This window comes from Anomaloglossus baeobatrachus, chromosome 5 (genome assembly GCF_048569485.1).
Source record: "Anomaloglossus baeobatrachus isolate aAnoBae1 chromosome 5, aAnoBae1.hap1, whole genome shotgun sequence".
Taxonomy (NCBI): domain Eukaryota; kingdom Metazoa; phylum Chordata; class Amphibia; order Anura; family Aromobatidae; genus Anomaloglossus; species Anomaloglossus baeobatrachus.
In genome coordinates, this window is record NC_134357.1 from 166,712,251 (window position 1) to 166,734,217 (window position 21,967).

General features: G+C 44.4%; 1 protein-coding gene across 1 annotated transcript in view; it reads right to left on the bottom strand.

The window, feature by feature from the left end:
* Positions 1–15,257, bottom strand: part of LOC142309829 (synaptotagmin-15-like) — a 117,023-nt gene extending 101,766 nt beyond the window's left edge. Inside the window, exon 1 of the mRNA XM_075347288.1 lies at positions 15,059–15,257. Coding sequence (XP_075203403.1) covers positions 15,059–15,065 — 7 coding nt within the window. The 5' untranslated portion in view covers positions 15,066–15,257. The remainder of the gene's footprint in view (positions 1–15,058) is intronic.
* Between the last annotated feature and the right edge of the window lie 6,710 nt (positions 15,258–21,967).

The following is a 21,967-nucleotide window of genomic DNA, read 5'->3' on the forward strand; positions in this document are numbered from 1 at the left end:
TATCATGAGCAGGATGGATGGGGGGTATATCATGAGCAGGATGGATGGGGGGTATATCATGAGCAGGATGGATGGGGGGTATATCATGAGCAGGATGGATGGGGGGGTATATCATGAGCAGGATGGATGGGGGCATATCATGAGCAGGATGGATGGGGGCATTTCATGAGCAAGATGGATGGGGGCATTTCATGAGCAGGATGGATGGGGGCATTTCATGAGCAGGATGGATGGGGGCATATCTTGAGCAGGATGGATGGGGGCATATCTTGAGCAGGATGGATGGGGGCATATCTTGAGCAGGATGGATGGGGGCATATCTTGAGCAGGATGGATGGGGGTATATCATGAGCAGGATGGATGGGGGGTATATTATGAGCAGGATGGATGGGGGGTATATTATGAGCAGGATGGATGGGGGTATATTATGAGCAGGATGGATGGGGGGTATATTATGAGCAGGATGGATGGGGGGTATATTATGAGCAGGATGGATGGGGGGTATATCATGAGCAGGATGGATGGGGGGTATATCATGAGCAGGATGGATGGGGGGTATATCATGAGCAGGATGGATGGGGGTATATCATGAGCAGGATGGATGGAAGGTATATTATTAGCAGGATGGATGGGGGGTATATTATTAGCAGGATGGGGGGTATATGAGCAGGATCATATACAAGGCAGGAGGATCCTTATCAGAATGGGGTACCTTAGTAGAGAATTTGGGGACATTACCCCCATAACAGTGTCAGCAGCAGATCCTCGCCCCATAACAGTTTGTCATGACCATATTTTTTGGTTAAAATTTTAATTTTCCTATTTTCCTCCTCTAAAACCAGGGTGCGTCTTATGGTCAGGTGCGTCTTATAGTCCGAAAAATACGGTAAATAATAAAAAAAAAAATAAAAAATAATATATGGGGTTCCTCCCAAATTGGTTCACCAGCCAAGGTAAAGCAGACAGCTGTGGTCTGGTATTCTAAGGGTGGGAAGGTCCATAGTTATTGGCCCTTCTCAGCCTAAAAATAGCAGGCCACAGCCGCCCCAGATGTGGATCTATTAGATCCATTAGACGCGCCAATCCTGGCGCTTCACCCCAGCTCATCCCGTTGCCCTGGTGCGGTGGCCCAGCAGTTGGTGATGTCATGGCGTCTATCAGATACTCAACATCACCAACTGTCAGTAATAAAAATAGAAAAAAAAAATTTGAAAAAACACTCCCCAACACATTCCCTCTTTCACCAATTTACTGTAAATAAAAATAAATCCCTGTAATCCATTTTGGAAGTCCCACAACGACAAAGAATCTGCACCTACCCTCCCCGGGTCCACAGCAGCAGTGTCCGTGCAGCCAGCGTGCGCAGCTTTCACTGAACACAGGAAGCTGAGCGGACAGCCGCTCTCTGCGCATGCGCCCAGCGTTTATTGTGAAGAAGGCAGGACGCGGGGGTAGGGATGAACGATGCAAAAAGGTAAAAACTCCGGGGGAACACCAGGAAATACCGGGTGGTATGGGGTGGGGGGGACTTAGCTGGACCCGGGGAGGAGTTTTCTGTCGCATGTGTCATGGCACATGCAACAGTAATCAGAGAAAGAGGGTACGTTAGTGTGCGTCCTGTCATCTTGGATGAATTGGGAGGGGGCAGAAATGCAGGCACACACCTTCTACAGGCTGTGCCCATACTGTTTCTGCCTTTTCCCATTCATTTCAGCCTTTTCCTCAGTCACCACAGGTCACCGACAGGTCCAACATGAAATTATTCTGGTTTCCCATAGACTTACATTGGAGGTTGAACATTTGCGAATACTCGAATAGCCGTTAGGTATTCGTCGGATATTCGGCGAAGAGAAAAATAGGGTATTCGATCATCCATATTTATTATCCGTAAGCCACTTTGTAACCAGTTTGGCAGTATGCTTCGGGTCATTGTTTATTTGGCAGACCCATTTCTGCCCAAGCTTTAAGTTACTGGCTGATGTCTTGAGATGTTCGTTCAGTATTGCTACATAATCTTTCCTCATCATGCCATCTATTTTGTGAAGTGCACGAGTCCCTCATACAGCAAAACAACCCCAAAACACATTTGGGGTGGTGTTATTAGGCTTCAAAGCTTCTCACTTTTTCCTCCAAACGTAACGATGGTCATTATGGCCAAACAGTTCAATGGTAATTTCTGGAGACCTGTCCTGAAACTAAAGTCTTTGTTCCTGTATGCATGTGCAAACATTAATCTGGCTATTCTATTTTTTTGGAGTAATGGTTTCTTCCTGGCAGAGTGGCCAATAAAGTACTTGTTTCATTGTGGATAATGACACAATCTTACCAACTTCCGCCATCATCTTCACAAGGTCTTTTGCTTTTGCTCTTGCCTTGATATGCACATGTCTGACCAAAGCACAGTCATCTCTGGTACACAGAATCTGTCTGCTTCCTGAGTGGTATGCTGGCTGGACATTCCGATCCTGCTTGTACTTGGGTATAATTGTTAGTACAGATAAAAGAGGTACCTTCAGATATCTGTAAATTGCATCAGAGATCTTGGCTGATTTCTTTTGATTTTCCCATAATCCTACACAAAGAAGCAGTGTGTTTCAGGTGTGCATTAAAATATATCCACAGGTGCGTCTCTAATTAATTGTTGCCAATAAACATATCAGAAGCTTCCAAAGACATGACATCATCATATGGGCGGTCCCATATCTCTCTCTCTCTCTCCTGGCATTTGGCAAATATAAATAATTTTGGTGTCTAATTGACTTAAAACATAAAAATATTATTCTGATTTCATGTCAGAAAAACATACACTATCTCAAAAGACAGATGTGCATGTAAATTTCTGGTTTCAACTGTATATGAACACACAGTATGTACAAAGCGCCCTCTGGTGGAGGCTGAAGGTTGCCAGAAATGCATCATTAACCCCTTAGTAAAAGAGCCAATTTTGATCTTAATGACCAAGCACAATTTTTGAAATCTGACCAGTGTCACTGTGTGGTAACTCTGGAACCCTCCAACCTATTTCAGGGATTTGAAGATTGTTTTTTCATGACACATACTTTAGGGTAGTGGTAAATTTAAATCAAGAAAAACATATCGGAATTCAGGCAAATTTGAAACCTTTAATTCTTGTACTCTTAAACCAGTTAGTCATGCTGTGCAAAATTAATAAACATTTTATTTTATTAGGATATTATAAAGGGTTAAAACATTACCAGCAAATTTTCATTTTCTCAAAAAATTGACAAGATCTGTTTCTTTAGGGACTTCCAGTACAGACCAAATGTTTGAATACACCTTCTCATTCAAAGAGTTTTCTTTATTTTCATGACTGTGAAAATTGTAGATTCACAATGAAGGCATCAAAACTATGAATTAACACATGTGGAATGAAAAATATTTAACAAAAGTGTGAAACAACTGAAAATATGTCTTATATTCTAGGTTCTTCAAAGTAGCCACCTTTTGCTTTGATTACTGCTTTGCAAACTCTTGGCATTCTCTTGATGAGCTTCAAGAGGTAGTCACCGGAAATGGTCTTCCAACAGTTTTGAAGGAGTTCCCTGAGATGCTTAGCACTTCTTGGCCCTTTTGCCTTCACTCTGCGGTCGAGCCATCTCGATTGGGTTCAGGTCTGGTGACTGTGGAGGCCAGGTCATCTGGCGTAGCACCTCATCACTCTCCTTCTTAGTCAAATAGCCCTTACACAGCCTGGAGGTGTGTTTGGGGTCACTGTCCTGTTGAAAAATAAAATGATGGTCCAACTAAACATAAACCGGATGGAATAGCATGCCGCTGCAAGATGCTGTGGTAGCCATGCTGGTTCAGTATGCCTTCAATTTTGAATAAATCCCCAACAGTGTCCCCAGCAAAGCACCCCCACACCATCACACCTCCTCCTCCTCCTCCATGCTTCACGGTGGAAGCAGGCAGGTAGAGACCATCCATTCACCTTTTCAGCGTCGCACAAAGATACGGTGGTTGGATCCAAAGATCTCAAATTTGGACTCATCAGACCAAAGCACAGATTTCCACTGGTCTAATGTCCATTCCTTGTGTTCTTTAACCCAAAATAGAATCTTCTGCTTGTTGCCTGTCCTTAGCAGTGGTTTTCTAGCAGCTATTTTACCATGAAGGCCTGCTGCACAAATTCTCCTCTTAACAGTTGTTCTAGATTTGTGTCTGCTGCTAGAACTCTGTGTGGCATTGACCTGGTCTCTAACGTGAGCTGCTGTTAGAGAGGTGACTCTTGGTCTTCCTTTCCTGGGGCGGTCCTCATGTGAGCCAGTTTCTTTGTAGCGTTTGATGGTTTTTGCCACTGCACTTGGGGACACTTTCAAAGTTTTCCCAATTTCTCGGACTGACTGACCTTCATTTCTTAAAGTAATGATGACCACTCGTTTTTCTTTATTTAGCTGCTTTTTTCTTGCCATAATACAAATTCTAACAGTCTATTCAGTAGGACCATCAGCTGTATATCCACCAGACTTCTGCACAACACAACTGATGGTCCCAACCCCATTTCTAAGGCAAGAAATCCCACTTATTAAACCTGACAGGGCACACCTGTGAAGTGAAAACCATTTCCGGTGACTACCTCTTGAAGCTCATCAAGAGAATGCCAAGAGCAGTAATCAAAGCAAAAAGGTGGCTACTTTGAAGAACCTAGAATATAAGACATATTTTCAGTTGTGTCACACTTTTTTGTATTTCATTTCACATGTGTTAATTCATAGTTTTGATGCTTTCAATTTGAATCTACAATTTTCATGAAAATAGTCATGAAAATAGAGAAAACTCATTGAATCAGGTGTGTCCAAACTTTTGGTCTGTACTGCATTTAGATTCAAATGGACTTTGAAGAGTCTATATCTTAAAAACTAAAAAAAAAAGTGATATTACAAACACACCTCTCAAATACTTAAAAACTGCTGTGAGGAAGTTTGTTAAATCTTCAAGTGCTACACAGGAATTAATGCAAAATGGCATGAAAAGAAGAAAAATCATACATTATTCCTCTAACTGTTGCTTTAACCTCTTCACGACACATGACGTACTGGGTACATCATGGATCATGTCAGGTTAATGCCGGCCTGCTGCCGCCAGCAGTCGGCAGTGATCGCTGCACATGTCAGCTGATTTTAACAGCAGAGATATTTGGCAATAAAGCATGAGTGGATTCGCTACCCACTCGTGCCTGTCAACCCCTTACAGCACACTGTGAAAAGGTCACAGCACGATGTAAGCTTTCACTTACCCGGCTCCTTCGGAAGTGACGTGATGTGATCACGTGGATCCGATGGTAGCACAGGGTCATGTGATGACTCCTGTAGCTATCATGAGTCACTTCCTCTTACAGCCAGCAGACTGCAGTTTGTAAAATGAGAGCTCCTTTTCTGCAGCTCTCAGCTGTCATCTGGAGAAATGGAAGAGTATTCAGACTGCTGATCGTTATAGTCCCCTAGCAGTACTAGTAAAATTAACCCCTTAACGACCCATGATGTACTGGGTACATCATGGATCGTGTCACTATCATCGCCGTGGCCTGCTGATTTCAACAGCTGACATATGTGCCTGCTAGTTGCGAGTGGAATCGCTTTCCACCCACAACTTTTAACCCCTTACATCTCGCTGCCAAAATCTGGCAGCGAGATGTATATGTGCGCGGCCATTACTTTTACTTACCCCGCCCCCACCAGAAGTCACGTGCATGATCATGTGACTTCCGGTGGTTGCATGGTAGCACAGGGTCATGTGATGACGCCTGTAGCCAACATGAGTCACCTTCTCTCAGTGGTGGCATAGTGCCAGCACTAAGAGTAAAGCAGCATATCTTCAGATCTTAGCTCTGTAGCTGAGATCTGAATATATGGAAGATCGATCAGATTGCTGATCCATATAGTCCTCTAAGGGGGCTAGTAAAATAAAATAAAAAAAAAATAAAAAAAACAACTTGAAAAAAAGTTTTAAAAAAATAAAAACCTAAAAGTTGAAATCACCCCCCTTTCGCCCCAGTGAAAACTAAAGGGTTAAAAAAAAATACACATATTTGGTATCGCCACGTTCAGAAATGCCCGATTTATCAAAATATAAAAACATTTAATCTGATCGGTAAATGGCGTGGCGGCAAAAAAATTCCAAAACGCAAAAAATTATGTTTTTTGGTCGCCGCAAGTTTTGTGCAAAATGCAATAACAGGTGATCAAAATGTAGCATCTGCAAAAAATTGGTACCATTAGAAACGTCAGCTCTAGCCTGTCACCCAGTCTGGATAAAAGGGCGTGGATTTGTGTGTGTGTGTTGTGTTAGTTACCAGCACTGGTCTTCCAGGAATCTGGGGTTAGATGTAGTACCCTGTGGCATCTGACACTCAGGGGCGTCACATTTACTATATCACATTTTCAGGGCCCCTAAAGTGTCTAAACAGTGGAAACCCCTCACAACTTACCCAATATTGGAAACAACAGCCCTCAATGATTATCTAGTGGTATAGTGAGAATTTTGGACCCATAGGTGCGACACAGAATATGATAACATTTGGTTATCATACTGAAAAGTGTCATGAAAATATTGCTTTAGCCCCAAATTTTTCACTTTTACAAGAGGTAATACAATAAAGTGAATGTCACAGTTTGTTACTTTCCTCTGAGCACAGTGATACCCCACATGTAGTCAGAAAAGTTCTGTTTGGACAAACTGCAAGGGTTGGAAAGGAAGAAGCAAAATTTGGTATTTGGAGGGTAAATTTGGCTAGAATTGATGGCAGACACCATGTTTCATTTGCAGAGCTCCTGAGCCAAAAACAAAAGAAATCTGCACAACTGACCTTATTTGAGAAACTAGACCCATGAAGGAATTCATCTAGGGGTGTGGAGAATTTTGAATTCATAGGTGCTTCACAAAAATTTTTAAAATGTGGATGTAAAATGAATTTTTTTTTTTCTTTTAAAAAGTTTTAGCCTCAAATTTGTAATTTTCACAATGAATACAAAAAAAAACAAAAAAAAACCAAAAACACAATTTGTTAAACAATTTCTCCCAAACTTGGCAATAACCCATATGTAGTTAAAAAACTGCAGTTTGGGCACATGGCAGGGCTCGGAAAGGAAAAAGGGCCATTTGATTTTTGGAGCGTAAATTTGTCTTGAATAGATTGTGAATGCAATGGCGCATTTGCAGAGCCCCTAACAGGCCAAAACAGCAGAAACTAGACCCCTCAAGGAACTCATCTGGCAATGTACTGAGCATTTTTAACCTACAGGTGATTCGTGAAACTTTATACTAATTATAACATTTAAAATGTGGGGGAAAGGAGAGGGGAATTACATTTTTTCCACTAAAAATACAGTTTTTTCGCACCAAATTTATAATTTACACAAGGGGTAATGGGAAAAAAAATACATCCCATAATTTGTTATCCAATTTCTCCTGAACACAGCAATACACCATATCTGGTCAAAAGCTAATGTCTGGGCACATGGCAAGTCTCAGAATGCAAAGAGTGCTATATAATTTTTGGAATGCAAATTTGATTACCATTTTGCATTTGTAGAACCTCTGAGGTGCCCAAAAAGCCGAAACAGACCCGAGTAACCGCATTTGGTTTACTAAACTCCATAAGTAATTTACCTATTGGTGTTGTGAGCATTTTTAGCTCTCAAACTACAAATCACAGAAGTTCATAAAATTAGTCAGTGAAAACAAAAAATACGTAGGGCTTTTCTGCTAACAAAGGCGTAAGCAAGGGTAATTTGAAATGACAATTTGTTACGCAATTTTTACGCTATATGTGGTGTACACTGTTTCTGAACACGGCAGAGATCACATGGAAAGTGCTACTTTAGAACACAGATTATGTTTCAACAGATTGTGGGCTTCACTAGCTGATCCCCTGAGGTGCCGAAACAGCATAAACAACCATAACAGCCATAAGTGACCCAAAGCTTTGCGCACCACTCCAGTGTTTTTTTATTGCACCACTGGAGTGAGGCTATAAATTTAAAACCCCTGGCCTTTGTCCTGAATTCAGCAGCTTCCTCACCAGTCACTACCATTCCTGTTGGTCTCCAGCGAATTGTGACCTGCCAGCTGCTCCAGTGTTTCATGGAGCACACTAGAGATCACAAATCAATGCAATTCAGAGCCTCATTATTGGTTCCCAGAGTTGTAGTGAGTGCTTGTGACATGACTTTTGACTTCCAACAAGTCAGGAGTTACAGCCACAAGATGGCACCACAAGACCAAAGTGGCGCCAAAAAAGAGGCTAAGTATAATACTTAGGGGGTGTTTGGGGAGGAAAAAAATAAAATAAAACTAAAAATCACTGAAGTGGTGCTTTAAAGGAATTTATCTACAGCAGTGTTCCCAAACTCCAATACTCAAAGCCCACCACCAATGAATGTTTTCAGGATTTCCTTAGTATTGAACAGGTGATGGTGATTAAAGTGAACCAATCATCAGGATTTTTGTATATAGCCTGAAGCCAGTGCTATACTGGCGCTATCATGTTGATTCTATACATATCTTTAGTTGACAGCTTGGATGTATAGGTTTTGAAATCCAAGAAAGTAACGTTTCTAAAATCTGTAGTTTGTTGAGTGACAACAGCTGAGGATCAGCTAATTAGCTGGGGGTATTCAAAGTGATTCCCGCCCCCCTGCCTGTTCCTCCCCCTCTCTGTTATGTTAATTTTACTAGAAAAGCCTTTTACTAATTTCTTCACTAAGATGGCATTGGAGTTGGCGCCTGCCCATAGCGCTCATCTCTGGCACCATCTTTGTCAAGATTATGTTACCCCCTGCTATTCTTGTCTTGTGGTTGAGAGGGAGGCGCATGCGCCCTTGCATCTTCTGCTCTCGTTGTAACCGCGGGAGCACGCGCGGTCACAACAGGAGTGGAGACCGTAACCAGGAACAGCTGATTGGAGGACATGACACGATCACCTGGAGAATAGACTGAACAAGCCGACAGCAGCGTTCATCTTACCTGAGCCCAAGATGTCACTGCCGAGCGACCCGCGACATCAGCACTGGATTGCACGGCACAGGGTCAGGTGAGGTGAGTTCACAATAGATTCACCTAACCCTGTGATGTCAGTGTCGCGTGACCCGGTCGTGGGTAGCGATATCGTGCGACAGTGGCGTCACAGGGTCGGGTAAATAAACTCATTTGCCCCTGTGATGTCATTGCCCCTACAGGCACACACGCACACACTGGTGTGTGCACCCCTGACAGCGAAGTAAATTGGAAAAGAGGGCGTCTTTTGTTTTTATCTAACTAATTTCTAGTTCTCTTTTCAGGTTCAACTTTGGAGAACATCGGGGGACATCCATCTAAATGGATTACTGAGAACTTTTTGTATTTTAATAAATTTTTAAATAAATTGGTCAATGAGGGATGGAGTTCGGGGGTTTGTTCTAATATAAATGTTTTTATTTACTTTCAATAATGGAATTCCTATTGGGGGTGACTGCTAGACGCCCACCCATTACTAATACCAAGGCTTGATGTCAGCTGGCAATTCACAGCTGGCATCAACCCCATTTATTACCTCATTTGCCACCGCACAAGGGCAATGGGAAAAGCCATGTCCAGCGTTAGAATTGGCATATCTATGGGATGTGCCACTTCTGGGGTGGTTGCAGGCTACTAATGTTAGGCTGGAAAGGGCCAAATAACCATGGAACTTCCCACCCTAATAATATCAGCCCCCAGTTGTCTACTGTACCTCGACTGACTTTAGAAAAATGGGGGGGACCCCATGTCATTTTTTTTTTAATTATATAAATTAAAAAAAAATGGGATCCCCTCTATTTTTCATAACCCGCCAAGGTACAGTAGATAGCTGAGGTTTGCAGCTGCTGCTGTTCCTGTGCTGGATATGAAAAATGGGGGGAGCCCAAGTTTTGTTTTTTTTTCTGAATAAATCAAATAAAAAAAGTGTTGGATTCACTCTGTTTTTCATAACCCGCCAAGGTACAGCAGAGAGATGAGAGATGACACGGGTTCCCTCTATTTTTCATATCCAGCAAACCACTGCTCCTATTATATGGGATACCCAACTCTGATCCCAGTACCAAATAGCATCACATATAATACAGGCTGCGTATGTAACCCCTATGTATGATACAATGAGCAGCACCAACTAACAGAATTGGCGCAGTTATGGGAGCATTAGTGTAAAGTGTGATTCCCACTCCATCCCCTTGTATAGGAGCAGTAGTGTAATATGTGATCCCTACTAGTGATGGGCAGCCCCGGACTGTAAAAGTTCGGATCCGCGCAAGTTCAAAAGTACTCGGTGACTGATCCCAGAGTCATCATCAGGATCCGGCAACTCGGGTAAATAAAAAAAATAAATAAATAAATAAAAATGGGGAAAAGCAGGCACATTAGATTTACCAGTCTTCCGGTGGTTGTAACACTACTTGTGGGGTCGCTCATTATCCTTTATACATATGCACTGCTTCCTCTGCCCACCTGAAGTCCCGGCTTCTGCTTGGTGGAAGTCAGGCAGCGTGCCTGACTGCAGCCAATCACAGATGCTGTGAATGTGGCTATATTGGTGTTAAAATAATTTAAAAAAATGGCATAGGGTTCCCCCATACTATGATACCCAGCACAGATAAAGCATATGGCTACAGGCTGCAGCCCCCAGCTGTGTACTTACCTTGGCTGTGTATCAAAATAAGAGAAACCCCATGCATTTTTATTAATTATTATTATTTAAATAAAATGAGAAAAAAAAAAAAAAAAACGGTGTGTGGTCACCTCCAACTTTTTTAATCATAGAGTTTGTATTGAAAATTCCAGCTATAAAGGCAAACAATACAAAGAGAATCAAAAGGTACATTTGCATTTACACTTAGGAGCATAAAGGCAGTATCATTGCGAGACATTAAATGCCCCTTTTGATCATGAAACACTAACTGATGGGGTGGGAGGAGGGGGTAAGAGGGCGGGGGGGGGGGGGGGGGGGAGAACAGCAGCCACAAGATATATATTCTATACATAGCAATATCCCTGTCACTTTTTTTTGTTGCCCAACAAAGCTTATGAGGGATGTGGAGGGCTTAAAAAAAAAAAGGGGCAGTGGTGGAAGAAGGCGTAGAGGTAAAAGGGGAGGAGGCCCAGAAGTCCTAATGACTAAGTTTTCGTCTGTAGACCATAGAATAAACTTTTTTCATACACCCAATGCATATTCAGCCTCTCGATCAACTCTGCCTTGGTTGGTGTGAGTGGAGATTTCCATTTATGCACTATACATTTTCTTAATTGTGGGCAGACATGGGAAATAGTGCTTTTGAAAGGGTCAGGGATCGAGTCTATGCCCATATGTAAGACAGCTAGGATTGGGGAGGGGGAAAGCCGAAGGCCTGTAACCACCTGTATCACATCAAAAACCATGTTCCAGAACTCAAGTATCTTGGGGCAGAACCACCACATATGGCTGAGCGTACCTCTCTGGTTGCAACCCCTCCAGCAAAGCAGGGAAAAGTTGGGCAGAAAGGACGCTAATTTAGTAGGAAAATTATACCACCTTAGGTGAATCTTTTTAATTTGTTCTATGTCGTTAAGACACGAAGAGAATCTATGGATCCATCTTGTGGCGGAGTGCCAGGTTTGGACCGGGAGTGGGGAAAAAAGCTCCCTCTCCCACCTAGACATATATGAAAGCTGTTTATCTTCTGGAGGGAGCATTTAATAAATTATAGGTGAAGGAAAGACCTTCAATTTTGCTATTTTGGAAATAATTTTTAACTGAGTTATAGTCCCCAGCTGGGGGACTAGTGACCTTAGGGCTATTGTTAAGGAGGTGTTGTATTTGAAAGAATTGCCCCCTCCAACTTTCATAGACAGCCAAGATAAAACAGATAGATTGAGGCTGGTATTCTCAGGCTAGGGAGGCCCATGGTTATTGGCCCCCAGTCTAAAAATAGCAGCCTGCAGACACCCAGGATTGTCACATCCATTAGATGCAACAATCCAGTAACTTTACCTGGCTCATTCCAGTTGCCCTGGTGCGGCAGAAATGGGGAAGTAAGGGGTTAATGACAGCTCACAGCTGCCACTAAGCCCTAAATTAGTAATGGGAAGTGTCTATGAGACCCCCATTATTAATCTGTAAGTGAAAAGAAATAAACACAATCACTGAAAAAAGTCTTTATATGAAATAAAATACTAAAAAACACCCTCTTGCACTCCTTTATTAACTCCCAAAACACCCAGTTCTGACATAATCCACACAAGGTCACACAACGATCCTGGCTCTGCTACATCCTGCAATTGCAGGGCGCGGGTACAGAACATGACCGCTTGCTGTGGCTGCAGACAGAGACTGACAGAGCCACAGCTGTGATGTTACTGAATTTATGTGTGGTCACAGCTGGAGGTTCTCATGGGAGCCCACCAGTGAATGCAGGAAAACTCACCTCAGGTGAACGGAATTCAATCAGACCTGCATCTTGTGGCAGAAAAATCTAATTTTTTTGCCAAGAGATGGAGGTTTTGTGCACCACTCGGACAGGGAGAAATGATCATCTCTTGTTACAGCCACTATTTGGCGGTTTCTTACAGAACCTGAGTCATGTGAGCTACAAGAGTCATCAAATGACCCTGTGCTACCATGACAACCACTAGATCCACGTGATCACGTCACGTGACTTCCGGTATCTGCCTGTGAGTACAGATCTACCGCGATCTCTTAATATGGCACTGTCACATCTTGACAGCGCCATTTAAGGGGTTAAAAGGCACAGATGGAACGTTATTCCACTCGTGCCTGGCAGGTACACATGTCAGCTGTATAAATCAGCTGACATGTACACTGATTGCTGCAGGCTGCTTGCAGCAGCCACGGGGATTAACACTATGACCACTAGGACGTAATATTACTGCCCATGGTCGTTAAGGGGTTAACTACAGGATAAAATGCTGGGAACAGTAGTGCTGAAATCATAAAGGAATTAACTGCAGGTAAAACATTCAGACTCCACCTCCTCTTTACATAAGTGAGCAGAATGTGCGGCTTCAGGGCAGTTACAACAGTGCATTCTGGCAACGCTATGCACCACTGGTTATTTCACTGTCAAACCTTTGTTTTTTGGGGGTTTTTTTACCATAAATCAATGGTAAACGTGAAAAACGAGAAACTGCTGTTATTTCTTAGTAGGATGGGGGATGATCAAAAGAAATCGGGTTAAATGCTGCGCTAAAAAACACAATCCAAAGATATATCGTGAATTCCTTTTCTTTATTTTCACAGGTCAGAAAAGGAATTCACGATATATCTTTGGATTGTGGTTTTTAGCGCAGCATTTAACCCGATTTCTTTTGATCATCCCCCATCCTGTTGCAATATCGGGGCTGCAGCTGACCACTTTTGTATTCATTTATTCCATGCTGACAAGGAGTTGTGGTAATAGAAAATGAGTGGGACTCAGCACCAATATGGATGAATAAAAATCTTCATGCTTTATTTGAGAAGTTTAAAAATAAAGAAAAAGGTCACAAATCATCCAAAATCGCCATGCGCCGCATGGCAAGTCGCATGGCGATTTTGGATGATTTGTGACCTTTTTCTTTATTTTTAAACTTCTCAAATAAAGCATGAAGATTTTTATTCATCCATATTGGTGCTGAGTCCCACTCATTTTCTATTACCGTTTACTCTGAAGCTGGAGGAGGGGAGGGGGGAGAAAACAGGGATTGTATGAATGTTTTGGTGTTACCGGCACTGGTCTTCTGGGTTCCAGGGGGGTAGATCCTGCATCTTTGACAGGATGCAGTTCCTTGTAGCTCCTGAGTCTCAGGGGCGCTACATTTGGTCTTGAAAAGTAACAGTTACTGGCTAGCTCATTATGTTTTCATGATTTTTTTTTAGTGTTTCTTAAAGCCAGAAAGTTGCCATTTGTAATGACTTTAGTTTTGTGCCATGTCTGTGATCTGCTTTTTTTAAACAAAAGTAAAAAACTGAATGAACATCCTCAGAACCAGGTAAGCCCATAATTTTTGCTAGGGGTTGTACATACAGGGACAGTTCGGTAAAGATTAGCAATATGCACCCAGAACTGCTCATGGTTCTGGGTGCATATTGGACCTGACAGGATCCCTTTAACCCCAAGCAGAAAACATGTCCATCATTGGTTGCACATTTCCCTATTCTACAAAGTCATGCATTTCAGTACTGCAGTGGTCTACACAGATCTGGCGGAAGTAATATTTCAGTAATTAAGACGGAAAACATTCATTATTTATTTATATACAACAGCAATATAATTATGTCTGTCTAGATAGATATCAGACAAGCAATTTTAGAGATATTTCAATGCTTTCTATTAAGACAGTTTAGTCTTAGGAGTCTACCTAGGTAGCAGGAATTGGCGGAATTATCTGAGAAACATACAACTTGTTTGGGCAGGGAGAGAAATAAGAAACATAGAAAACTGCTACTGACCTACAGCCAGCATATTTATTTATACACATACAAACACTGAATATCTTTTCACAGACACATCCATAATAAATCATTATGATTCTAAGCGATCCCTGCCTAATGCTAATCCTGATCTGAAGACATCAGCTGCATTCATTGTAATTATAAACTGCAGGAAAATCTGCTTTATAAACAGACTGAGCAGCTGTGACTACAACCTGCTCATGGTGCCCAGGTCTGAGGACAGCCATGCTCCAGTCACCCAGGTGGAGGTCAGCTATAGTAGAGACTGGCTGACCAGAGCTCTGACATAGTTATAGCATTGCTCCTCAGAAGGTCATGTGCAGCCCTGATTAGCTCCTGCTGCCCTGAGTGTATTCACCACCACCCAAAGGAGCACAGAAAGTACATGATTGCTTACACAGAGATAAAGAAACCAAACAGGTTTCCCTTAATACTGAAAAAAAAGTCATTTGCTTTGGTTTTGTGTTGTGGTTAATCCCATATTGCTCTTATTACCTTTTCCAGTGTAAGTGTACACACATGCATCCTGTCAAGAACTTCCAGCCAAGAAATTCTACTGTCAAGGCTCATCTACAGGTGTCAGAGGAGCAGGTAACTCACCAGACATGCTGCTTGTTCTCAGGGGCAGGAAGACCCAGCTGCTGTCAAGGATGTGTGGGGTAAGAGCAGACGTCTTCTCACTCTATCATAACCAAATGTGGACCTTATCTGAGAAGCTCTCCAGGCACACTCCATTCATGGTCACCTCCTCATAGAGCGTTCCTGTGAGAAGTCTCCTGAGTCCTCCCCTCCTTCTGATCTATGTCTGGTGTTGTGAGGAGAGAGCTGACAGGGGCGGGGAGGAAATGGATAATAATGAGGCATTTAGTCACTTTCTCATTCACCATCAGCTTTTCTCTTGGATGTTTATACAAGTCTCTCTAGATAAAGAATGTCTGGATGATAACATCTCTATTTTATTTCAGAATCTTTCCCTACAACAAAATATTTTTACACAAAACTGCAGTTGATTGGAATTACCATTAATCTTTTATTTCCTCTGTAGTAATCACTGTTTATCAGGGTTTTGTGAGGTATTTCTACAGCAAGCACTCCCATATTAGAGGGGTTGTCCAGTAATCGGAGAACCCCTTCTAAATCAGTTTGCCTCCTTTCAAATAAAAACACTAAGGCTAGGTTCACACTTCCATTGTTTTGCATCAGTCACAATCTGTCGCCTTGAGGAATTACGGTATCCTGCAAAATATTTTGCAGGAATCCTGTTTTTCCCCATAGACTTCTATTAGTGATGGATTGCGACTGATGATGCTGCGTTGTATCCGCTGCGTCGCGGTCAGTCGTTTTTTAACTGACCACTGGGCGGGAGCAACGCAGCCTGTAACGGTTTTTGAGCAGCGCGATCCATAGGATTTTGCTGCGCATGCGCTCTCTGGCTCCCTGCACCCGTAACCAGGATACACATCGGGTAACCAAGCAATGCACTTTGGTTAGTTACCCGATATTTACAGTGGTTACATGTGCAGGGAGCCAGCGCTAAGCGGTGTATGCTGGTAACCAAGATAAATATTGGGTAGCCAAGCAAAAAGTGCTTTGCTTTTACCCGATATTTACCCTGGCTGTGCACGGAGCCTGACACTTCCCCGCTCATCTCCGCCCCCTCCCGCACTCAGCATGTACTCACACACACACACACTCACACACTCACCTGTCCCCAGCCCTGCAGTCCCCGCGGCACTAACGTCCTCAGTGCACGGCCTCACTCGGCTCCACCCACCCCGAACTCCGCCCCCTTATACTCCGCTCCCCCCCGCACACAACAGAGTCCGACAAAGAATTCTGTTCTTTGTCATCCGTTGTACAGCGCATCAGTCACATGCATCAAGCAATGCATGTGACTGATGCAAAACAACGGAAATGTGAACTTAGCCAAAGACCACATGCTTACGTTGAGCATTTGGTGCCTTTAAAGTCTCCTCATACTGGCATGCCAGACCTGATATGTCCCTCTCCACAAGGAGAAACTTTACCCCAAGATCCCATTCTTAGCCTCTCACCTAGCTAAATCAGATTTCATACTTTGCACTGATGAGTGGCAATACCCCAAAACACAGTGTCTGCAAATTGAGATTCTGATTTGGCTTATATCCTAAGTAGTGATGAGTGAAAATATTAGGCACTATTCTTTATTCAAACTAACATTAAGGTACTCGAGATATTTGATACTAATCGAGTATTTTGGTATTTGCCTCGTGAGTTTCGAGTTCCCTTCCCACATGTTTGGCACCTGATTTTCAGCCACTAAACATGCGGGTATTGCCTGCCAATCACAGTAATGCTGTAGCCATATTTGCTACTGGCATTACTGTGATTAAAAGGTGCAGTGAAAAAAAATGTGCAGTTCACCACCTATTTGTTATAACCAACGCAGATAAAGGTGACAGCTGGGGCCTTTTATTCTCAGGCTGGGAATATCCATGCTTACTGGGCGCAGCTGCATCACAATTAGCACATTCATTAGATGCGCCAATTGTGGCGCTTTTCCAACTCATCCCGATTGTCCTGGTGTGGTGGCAATTGGGGTAATATATGGGGTTGATATCAGCTGTGATTTATCAAAAATCATAGCTGCTATCAAGCCCTGGGTTGGTAATGGAGAGGTGTCTATGAAACACCCCCATTACCAACGCTGTACGTAAAAAGAAAAAAGCACAAACACACAAATATCCTTTATTTGAAATAATAAATAACACACCCATTTTCAATAACCTATTAACCCCCCAAAAAATCTGCAGGTCCAGTGTAATCCACACGATGTCCCACAACAATCCCACCTCTGCAACATCCGGAGGCCATGGTGAGCGGTACCATTAGAACACATGACCGCTCACCACTGCCTCCAGGACACACTCAAAACTGCATGGGAGCTGGCAGAAGTGATCTAAGGTGAATTCAGTGCCGTACTGTCCGACTGCGTGCCATGGCATCAGCACAGTCCGACATTCCAGCACTGAGTTCACCTGAGGTCACTTCTGGTGGGTCTCATGGTACCCTCTGTGTGAGTCACCAGCTGTGACCACAGGTGAATTCAGTGCTGGACTGTTGGACTGTGTTACGGTTGCTGCGAGCACTGGAGACTATGTCCAGATTTCTTGCTACTGCACATGTGCGAGCGCTGGAGACTAAGTCCAGATTTCTTGCTACTGCACATGTGCGAGCGCTGGAGACTAAGTCCTATCTTGGAGCCATTGCACATGTGCGGGTGACATCATCGCTGACACGAGGTCACATGTCTCTGACACCTTCTATGCCGATTGGTCGCTGGTCATGTGCTTGTGACGCCTTGCTCGGTGATAGGCCAGCATGACGTCACTCTTGTCGTTCTGGCAGCGGATTGGCTCTGGTGTCCTCCATCTTGGATGAGGCACAGAGTCTATATAAGACCCTGACACACGCCGCATGGCGCTCAGTCCTCTTGGTTCATGCATAAGAGTAGACGCTCTGTGTGCGTTCCTCTAGGCATTCCTCTGTCTATGCTAGGTGAGCGCTACCGGCAGGGTAGTGTTCTTATACCTTACAGCTTCGGCTGCTGTCCGTATCCTTACCTCTTAGGGGAGCGGACATAGGCAGGTGCCTGAGGCACATGGTCTGGCTGGGCCTTGTGATTCGACTCGTAGGTGGACGTTGCCGCTAGGGTAACGTTCCTTATACTGCGCCTGGCAGTTGTTCGTATCCTCGCACACTAGGGGAGCGAACAGAGGTAGGAGCTTTGTGCGGCTTACGCTGCTGTTCGTCTCTTTTGCACCACTAGAAGAGCGGACCTAGGCAGGTGCCATATCTAGTGGTTCGTGTCCTCGCACACTAGTGGAGCGAACGCAGGTAGGAGCTTTGTGCGGCTTACGCTGCTGTTCGTCTCTTTTGCACCACTAGAAGAGCGGACCTAGGTAGGTGCTATTTCGCACACATTGCCTTTGTCTCTGTGATTATTAACAGAGATCATTCCACACACCCTCCAAGTAAGGGAGGAATTGCTTTACTTACTTATTATATCCTTCTGTGAGTTAACAGAGGTATTGCACTCTGCCATAGTCTGCAGCAGAGTCTTTGCACGGTGGACCCTGACTGTCTGATACTCCTTTAAGTTATTATCAGACAGCCCCCCGTAACATTAGGACTGAGCCAAGGGTCTGGCAGTTATGGCAGAATATCAGCAGTTACACCGTTACATACAAGTACTTGAGTCACGGCTCAAGAGTATAGAGGATAAACCTCAGACCATGGTGACAGCTGCACATGATCCTCGACTTGCTCTGCCAAACAGATATTCTGGCGATGCCAGATCATGTCGTGGTTTCATTAGTCAGTGTCAGATACACCTAGAGGTCAACTCTTCTCGCTTCTCTACGGAGAGGTCCAGAGTAGGCTTTATCATCTCCTTACTTCAGGACAAAGCCTAAGGGGCACTTTGCACACTGCGACATCGCAGGTGCGATGTCGGTGGGGTCAAATTGAAAATGACGCACTTCCGGCATCGCATGCGACATCGCAGTGTGTAAAGGCTGGATGATACGATTAACGAGCGCAAAAGCGTCGTAATCGTATCATCGGTATAGCATCGGCGTAATTCATAATTACGCTGACGCAATGGTCCGATGTTGTTCCTCGCTCCTGCGGCAGCACACATCGCTGTGTGTGAAGTCGCAGGAGCGAGGAACGTCTCCTACCGGCCTCACTGCGGCTTCCGTAGGATATGCGGAAGGAAGGAGGTGGGCAGGATGTTTACATCCTGCTCATCTCCGCCCCTCCGCTCTGATTGGCCGCCTGCCGTGTGACGTCGCAGTGACGCCGCACGACCCGCCCCCTTAACAAGGAGGCGGGTCGCCGGCCACAGGGACGTCGCACGGCAGGTGAGTGTGTGTGTGAAGCTGGCGTAGCGGTAACTTTCGCTACGCCAGCTATCACCACATATCGCTGCTGCGACGGGGGCGGGCACTATCGCACTCGGCATCGCAGCATCGGCCTGCGATGTCGTAGTGTGCAAAGCCCGCCTTAGAATGGGCGACTCCCCTATGGGAGCGCTCTGATGTGGTTACTCTGAGACATCAAGACTTTCTTGATGCTCTTAAGGCGGTATTCATGGGTCCGCAGGTTACCCATGATGCGGCCCTGAGACTGTTAGATCTATCTCAGGGTTCGTTATCCACTAGTTCTTATGCCATTGCTTTTAGAACTCTGGTGGCAGAACTAGATTGGCCAGAGAAGGTGTTGATTCCTATCTTCTGGAGAGGGTTGGCAGGCTATGTCAAGGATGCTCTTGCTACTCGTGAGGTCCCTGCTTCTCTGGAGGACTTGATCACAGTAGCAACGAGGATCGATATACGCCATAAGGAACGTAGACTCGAGGTCTCTTCCTCACGCCCTAAGCATCGGGCTATTCCAGTTGTTGAGGGTCCACTACCATCTTCCTCAGCATCTGAAACATCTCCCACTCCTATGGAGTTAGGTCATACGTCCTCCAGACTACGCAAGTCTGGTCCTCCTATATGTTACGTATGTCGTCAGGCTGGGTACTATGCCAACAAGTGTCCTAGTCGTCAGGGAAACTCCCTGGCCTAGTAACCATTAGAGGGGGGTTACTAGAGACGTCTTCTGCACCCTCTAAGTGTTGTATCCCAGGTCAGCTCTCGTTATCTGAGAATACATGGCCTATTATGGCTTTTGTGGATTCCGGAGCTGACGGGACTTTTGTGTCCTCAGGATTTGTAAAGGGACACAATATTCCCTCTATCATGTTAGAGGCGCCTATTCCTGTCCGTATTGTTAATGGAACTATGTTGTCTGACATTGAGGACAGTTCCCTTGCGCCTTTCCCTGTCTCAGGGTCACATAGAGGAGATTTCTTTTCTTGTTTTGCCTGAGGGTATAGACGACGTCCTTCTGGGTCTTCCATGGCTTCGGACTCATGCTCCTCACATTGACTGGGAGTCTGACAGCATTATTAGTTGGGGTTCGAAATGTCAGTCTCGATGTCTTCCCTTACCACCTAAGGTCATTGCGGTTGCATCTACTGATCTCTCTCCCATACCTACACCCTATCTGGATTTCGCTGACGTGTTCTCCAAACAGGGTGCTGAGGTTCTTCCACCCCATAGGCCGTATGACTGTGCCATAGACCTTATCCCAAGTTCGGTTCCACCTAAAGGCAGGGTTTACCCCCTGTCGATACCTGAGTCGGAGGCCATGTCGACCTATATAAGAGAGAGTTTAGAGAAGGGGTTCATTCGTAAGTCTGTCTCTCCCGCGGGAGCTGGGTTTTTCTTTGTTCGGAAGAAAGAGGGTGATTTGCGTCCCTGCATAGATTACAGGGGTCTCAACGCAATCACAATAAAGAACAAATACCCATTACCTTTAATTTCGGAGCTCTTTGACAGACTGAGAGGAGCTCAAGTTTTTACGAAGTTGGATCTGCGGGGTGCGTATAACTTGGTACGAATTCGAAAGGGTGACGAATGGAAGACCGCTTTTAACACCCGAGACGGTCACTATGAATACCTCGTCATGCCTTTTGGGTTATGTAATGCACCCGCAGTATTTCAGGACTTCGTAAACGATGTGTTCAGGGATTTACTGTTATCCTCAGTAGTGGTGTATCTGGACGACATCCTGATTTTTTGTCCTGATCTGGAGACTCATCGTCAGGATGTCGTTCGTGTCCTTTCCCGTTTAAGGGAGCACTCATTGTTTGCTAAACTCGAGAAATGTGTATTCGAGCAGTCCTCATTGCCTTTTTTGGGTTACATTATCTCACAAGAGGGCCTGGCTATGGATCCTGCAAAGTTCTCTGCTGTCCTGCAATGGTCCGAACCTCATTCCTTGAAGGCGGTGCAACGCTTCTTAGGATTCATAAATTATTACAGGCAGTTCATACCCCATTTTTCTACTTTGGTGGCCCCTTTGGTGGCCTTGACTAAGAAAGGTGCTAATCCCAAAGCCTGGTCTACTGAGACATCTCAGGCTTTTGAGGCAGTAAAAAGACACTTTTCAACTGCTCCCGTTCTTCAAAGACCCGATGAGAGTAAGCCCTTCCTCTTAGAGGTTGATGCCTCTTCAGTGGGTGCTGGTGCGGTCTTGTATCAAAAGAACGGTGCAGGTAGAAAAAGGCCGTGTTTCTTCTTTGATAAAACCTTTTCACCGGCAGAGAGAAACTATACCATTGGGGATAGGGAACTGCTTGCCTTGAGATTAGCCTTGGAGGAGTGGCGTCACTTGCTGGAAGGAGCGAAACATCCTTTCCAGGTCTATACAGACCATAAGAATCTGACGTACTTACAAACCGCTCAGCGTCTGAATCCTCGCCAAGCCCGCTGGTCCTTGTTTTTCTCCCGCTTTCACTTCTCCATCAACTATCTGTCTGGGAGTAAGAATAACAAGGCAGACGCCCTGTCTCGCTCTATGCTTTCTACCCAGGAAGAGATTGACGAACCTCGTCTTATCCTTCCCTCCAGGGTTTTT